The 6628-nt window shown below is 36.5% G+C and overlaps 1 protein-coding gene across 1 annotated transcript; it reads right to left on the reverse strand.

Annotated features, from left to right (window-relative positions):
* Positions 1-246: 246 nt before the first annotated feature.
* LOC132562435 (D-beta-hydroxybutyrate dehydrogenase-like) lies at positions 247-4726 on the reverse strand. The gene is made up of 6 exons (XM_060227176.1): positions 4578-4726; positions 3873-3997; positions 3120-3242; positions 1797-1807; positions 1458-1511; positions 247-339 (listed from the first exon to the last, which is right to left on the reverse strand). The coding sequence occupies exons 1-6, from the start codon at positions 4724-4726 to the stop codon at positions 247-249; spliced, it is 555 nt and encodes a 184-aa protein (XP_060083159.1).
* Positions 4727-6628: the final 1902 nt, after the last annotated feature.

Below are 6628 nucleotides of genomic sequence, written 5' to 3' on the forward strand. Positions count from 1 at the left end.
TTGAAATAACGTATGATACATGAACAGAATTGAACATGTAATACAAACATACTGTCATTTCCCACGCGCTTACACCTATCCGAATCACAGCTATATACAGTATTCGTGTTACACGTGAATTAAATCAATTTCAGTCCTACGCCATATTGAATGGAATGTTTTTCTGTTCCTTGTTGGTGTATTTTACCCCTATCTAAATGACATAATCGGGTGTAAATGACGTTACTTATGACGTCATCTCTGACGCTACTTAGCAATGGTCCCTCCATCCATGACCAGTGAGGTTCCAGTCATGCTGTCCGCTCCGGGAGAACACAGAAACAGTACGAGATCGGCAATCTACAATGGAGAGTACTAAAATAATTTTAAAAAGTAGATAAATGTGGAAAATCCAAAGTTGTTTTTAGAACAAATCACCGCATAACAACAGAAATGTGAAGATTCGTTAGTTTAATACACTTAAGTATATAGATGTATTTTGTCTGCTTGTTTGTAATATTTGCACTTCACTATTCAGAGGGTGTCAGCCATTTCTTCTGGTGTCATTAGAAACCATGTTCGTTTTCTTCTTCTCTTAAATTTCTTGTCTTATTGTCCTAAAACTTTTTGGTAACTGTTGATAAATGAGCATTTTGTTGAGATCGATAACTAAACACAATTCAAGCACGAATTATTACGCTTGTTTTTTACAATCGGTAGTTGAAATAGTTTAGCACCTGCGCGATAAAACCAGCTAAGATGAATTATAACAACTAGATTATAAGTCCAGACTTGGAGGAGTAAACTTGTGTTGGTAACATTGAGATTACAATCGCGACTTGGAGAAGGTGAACTTGTGCTGTAACAACCAGATTACAAGTCGAGACTTGGAGGGGTAAACTTGTTCTGGTAACAACCAAATTACAAGTCGAGACTTGGAGGGGTAAACTTGCGTTGGTAACAACCAAATTTCAAGTATACAAATTTATCTCTACGCGTCTATGTTTATAACTAATGACTGCAGTGGTGGTAAAAATTGAAAAATCAAGTGGTGTTGAATTTTAGATCCTTGAATTAATTGGGGATTGTTCTGTTCTAGGTAAGTGGAAATAATCACTCTCTTAATGTATGTAGTTACTTAACACTGCGACACCGATAACAAGTGTACCTGTCGATATAATAGACCGTGCGGATAACTGAAATAGGTGTTAAGTCATCCTTATCCGCAATACCCCTTTGCTATTATCATGCCCCATTATGCAATCGTTTTGTCTTTCTAACATTCAACAGTGATGCCAGGGACTTAAAATGTGAAAAGTTAGAAAGCAAGATAAAAAATAAATACTAAAAAAGTAGATTAAACCCATAATTTCACAAAGATTGTTATATTAGACAGTTAAACGTTGCTTTCCTTGGATGCAGGATTATAAAATACATAGATCGGAAGTTTCCATTTTGTTTTGCCAATGCAGACTCACTTGAGAAACTTGTACTGGTTTTCCGGTTGGTTGTGAATCACAAAACAGACGTTTCTGAAATGCCAATGTTTTGCTTGATTAGAAAATTTGTCAAAATAAATAAACCTGGAATGGGGAAAATTTGTCAACTACTGGTAATAGTTGGGATTATATTAAGGCTGAACATTCTTCAAACAAGAAGAATAAACAATAGAAAGAGGTTAGATGAGACTGTGACGTAACTTTCCTGTAGATCAACATTTACTTAGAGTTATCATGAAATACCATACAGATTTCTAATGTGGTAGAACCTACATTTAGTTAATGTTCACGTATGATACCGTCAGTGTTGATCAATACCTTGGCTTCATCTACAGAAACATTGTGTTGCTTTACAACGTCTTGCACCTGGGGCTGTACGACGGCAATTATAATCATATACAGTGATAATGGAAACAGCATCACAGATATACAAAACATTGACAGGTGTCTTTAAACAAAGCATCTGAGTATGTAATTATATACAATTTTTTCTTTATGATATCATAACTTATATATAATGATGTACAAACCCTTCTTCAACCTGTTCCAAGCAACATGCACGTTCAAGGATGTCTTTCGTGGTTTGTGCGTACTGTTTCTATTTTAAAACTCCATGTCTTATGTCGAAATTCAGCCAATGTGAATCAATTGACATATTTGTCCGTTTTTATGAAGATTCTAATTTCCCAACAACTGGTTTTTAAATGGCTACTGCAACTCAATTCCCTGAGAGAATTTTTACCGTGATTTTGTTTTTGTTTTTTAGGGGAATGTCGTCTCGTACCCTTTTCCAAAACCTCCTAACCATGGATAAAGTACTACTGAAATATTTGGTGCTGAAATAGTTACCGTGACGGCCATACTTACAAGGCGTGTTGTGTTAACTTCGAGACACAGACCTTCGTCATGCCGACCAGTCCGTGTTTAGTGGAACAGTACGGGGAAATATTTTCCATCGCTATCAATCCCACCATGGACGAGACATTTATGAGACGGCCCAACCTGATATTCAAATCAGCGTCATACCAAATATAGGTCATGTGTTCATTGTATTTTCATGTAGCAACTTTGATCTGCTTCTCATCCAAATTTTATCAAATACAGTCATTTTGGTCTCGTTCTTGATGTGAACATATCTCCAAGAATAGATTACGACTTGGTTGGTCATATTACTTGCACGTTGTATGACATTACACAAAGACAACGGCAACGGAAAGTTATTCATAGACGTAAATTTGTTAACTTAAAATTCTAAATATAAAGTAAGACAAATGAAAGCATAACACGTGAGTGAAACTGTAAATTTCTTCCTCAGTTCACTTTGATCCGCTCCCTAAATTGTGAAGGTAAGAAAGCACAACTGTGGTAAAGTTTGTGATAAGTTCTCTCTCTTGCATGTCTTTCGTTTTTTTTCTACAGCTTTTCAAGAAAGAACATGGAAGGGTCATAAATGTGAAAATTCTGATATATACAGCGTGTTCATTAATATGGATTCAAGAATAATATATCGTGGTTTACAAGACACATGACTCTTCCTTGGTATAGCGTCATAGACTCTTTGTTGACTTCCGGTTGTGACGAATCGTTGATGACTTCCAGACGATATCCAAACGCCAGCCATTTATTTGATAGAGTACATACCCTTTTGCTTCATACGAGGAACAAAATGGCTGATGAGATAAAAGGGAGCCGTCAGGTTGATGGCTACGATCTCATTCCACTTCGCTAGTGAGCAGTCCTCTACTGGAGTGACGTGCTGCATTCCTGTGTAACATATACATTGCTTACACGGCATGTACATAAAACTGTCTTTACTTACATCACAAGGCACAATGAACCACCTGTTCTATGCAATGAGAAGGATAGACAGTATATTGTTTAATTAAGCAGTATTCTGAAAACATTTTCTGTGCGTCTTTTGAATTATGTCAGAGCTGACCAAAGGGTTTGTGTGTCATCTTAGGGATAACACGAGTCGTCTTATATCTTTGGTAGAAGAGAAAAAAAGCCGACGAACTTTGATGTGTTGCGTCTTCGTTATTTTCAAAGTCGAATGATCGAATATTCTTTTGTCTGTTGCCAATGTAACACCTAATTGTAAGCCTCGGATTGCAATAACAGAGCCCAGAGTGTTTCTTTATGGTGCTGCCGTCCAATCAACAGTCAGGGTCATACTGAGGCGATGTATCCTGATAGCTGTTAGTGGCAACCCATACCTTCCAAAACATTTTGGACTATAAGTGTCTTTCCCAAGGACACAACCACAGCTACACAGAACAAGTCCATATGTGTGTCCGCTGAGAACGGAATCTTTGAAAAATCAATTAGATTTCGAAGATGGGACTAAAAACGTCATGCACATGGAAAGAGATCAGAGAAGGATTGGATGTGTACCTGCATTGTTCACTAGGATATCGACACCTCCAGGACAAATACTGTCCGCCTCTTTACATAAACTGACCATTCCGGCTTCTGTCTTCAGGTCAGCCTGCACATAGTGAACACTATGGAGTGCAGAACTACAACGATAAATGTCTTCAAGTTTGGTAACGGATACAATTCGTTTCTAATACGACAAGTGAATGAATGTTTGCATAAGGTGTACTGATTACTGAGGAGATAAAAGAAGAAACGAAAGCCGATCGTCTGTGCCTAATACATGGGAGTTATCTCCCTTCCTACCACTTATAAATCGATTGCCTTCAATTATTGTTCTAAATATATGACATGGGCACGAACAGAACCTCGTTCCCTTGGAGATGAGATAAAACAGAACAAATATTTCACCTCTTTTTTGGTGAGATAGAGTGACCCCAATCCTCAGGATGACAAGCCTTGTAACTCCTAACTTGGCATCTTTCCCCTGGGTTGAGACCCACCTATCTCTTATCTCACCTCCAGTGTTGTGAAAGATTCTATAAATCTCACAACGGTAAAATGCGGGGATTTACTTGTCCAAGGTAAAGAACAATATTTCTTGGCCTTCTTTACATACAGCTACACTGCGGAGGGGAGTGGGTATAGACAGCTCAAAACAAAAAACATCAATCTGGACTTGAAATAATTGTAATTCTGCGGAGAATGTTTTCATAGGAATACCTCTTCACCTGGGTAATTGCCTCAAGTGCATCCTCCTTTGACCTTGATCCACACATGATCACATGGTAACCTTTCTGTGCCAGAGATGTGGCCACGCCCAAGCCAATGCCACTTGTGGAACCCGTAACTAAGGCAGTCTTTGTTTCCATAGCAAAAACCTGTCGGTAAAGACATTAAATCCAATATTTTAAAGTATACATAAACAGAGACCTCCAGTAAGGAGACTAATGAAGTAGACATTTGATAACTAATTCTATCTTAGTTGTTGCTCTTACTGACTCCCACATAAAATATCAAATATGCCAGTTAGGTAGTTCACCTATACATTCCTTACACCATACATATCTTCCACCATACATTCCTTCATTTTAATGCTGTATATTAAATAGAAAACTGTTTGAAAATTAGCGTCATTTCACTCCATAGGCATCTATTTAGTAAGTTAGAAAAAGTGATTAACTTAAGCAGATAAGTGTTTATGTCTTGTGTTAGACAAGTAATGGTGTGAGAGTGTGAGAGGCACCAGTTTGGCACAAGGCATTTTTCTATCCAAATATTTATACTACGTATTAAATGTGTGAAGATGAAGATTGGTGATTCTTCATGTGGATAGAAAGCAAATAAAATTATGTTACGAACAAGAACAACAAAGAAAGGGCAAAAACTCTTAAGTAAACTAACCATAAACATTGTTTAAGGATAGAACAAATCTCTACGCCGAGACTTTTTCAAAGCAAAAGTGATTAATTGTTCACCTATGATAATCACGTAGAGCAAAACAAAACAAAAACAAAAACAATATGTACACACACATATACACAAATGTATACTTATCAATGTGATAAAATTATGGCTTAACAAGAAATCTATTCTGGTCCCACAGTAGAGTCACTATCAGTTGAATCCTGTCAGAGGCAATGATCAGACAAACAATACACATGCCAATAATTCTTAAGAATTAAGTGATGTGACAAGGATACTATCATCCTGGAGAAGAAGAGGCACAATGAACCCTGTGTTACACTGAATGCATTACATATTGCATATTTGTACTGGGGAAGTGTATTCACAGGAGCTTAGGGTCAGGAGTTCTTAGAATAAATGTATAGATGATTTTAGATAAGTTTCCATTTCATGAGATTTTATGAAACGATTCTCGGATATTTTTAAAGCCATGACAGCTAAATTAAAAGCTCTGAGCCTAGTGTCATAAAATTTCATATAAAATAGAAAGGAATTTGAGATCATTTCACCATAAACCTCAGAAATGTTATTTTGACAGATTTTTTTTTTTTTTTTTTTTTGACAAGTCAAAATGTGGAGGACAAAATCAAACGGAGGTAACCATTTTGTTGCGCCATTTTCAATTCATGACGTAACATCTTATGATATAACAATCGATTTCTGACTGCTGCAATCAATGAAAAAACAACAGATATATCATATCTGTGCAAATATATTACATGTGCGAATAAGCATAATAACAGGCGGATTTTGTGATAAATATGTATATCGCATTTCAAAATGTTGTATCGCCATCCAGATTAATTTTCATTAAAAGGTGGAATAAATAATGACGTTACTACAAATGATGTCCTTAGAAATACCTGCCTTTTCAAAAAACACCGAGTTTGAGTTAATACCTCCCGTATAAGAGGTCAAGGTTACATTAACCAGAATACCTATATTGACGACATGATCACAGGACAAAACGACATGTTTATCGTTATACAAAAAATCAGAAGATATTTATGCAAACCTCAAAGACTGCGGCTATTTGGTGCATATACTTACTTTGTACTAAATATAGTCCTTCAATAACAAAAGCTGTGTCAGGTTCTCTTGTTCCACCCTTATCTGCTAACCTCAGACTATGACAGAATGCTTGTTATCTCATAAACATGGAGTCGTATTACGTAATGTTGAACTACACAGCAGTTAACAAAAAAAAAAACAAAATAAAAAAAAATTCGGGTACACACACGGCTCTCACGTGATTAGTTACTCAGGCACGATATATAGAGGCATGTATGTACAAATCCCTGATTACC

Source organism: Ylistrum balloti, unplaced genomic scaffold (genome assembly GCF_031769215.1).
Source record: "Ylistrum balloti isolate Yb309-2 unplaced genomic scaffold, AGI_CSIRO_Ybal_v1 Utg371416, whole genome shotgun sequence".
NCBI lineage: Eukaryota > Metazoa > Mollusca > Bivalvia > Pectinida > Pectinidae > Ylistrum > Ylistrum balloti.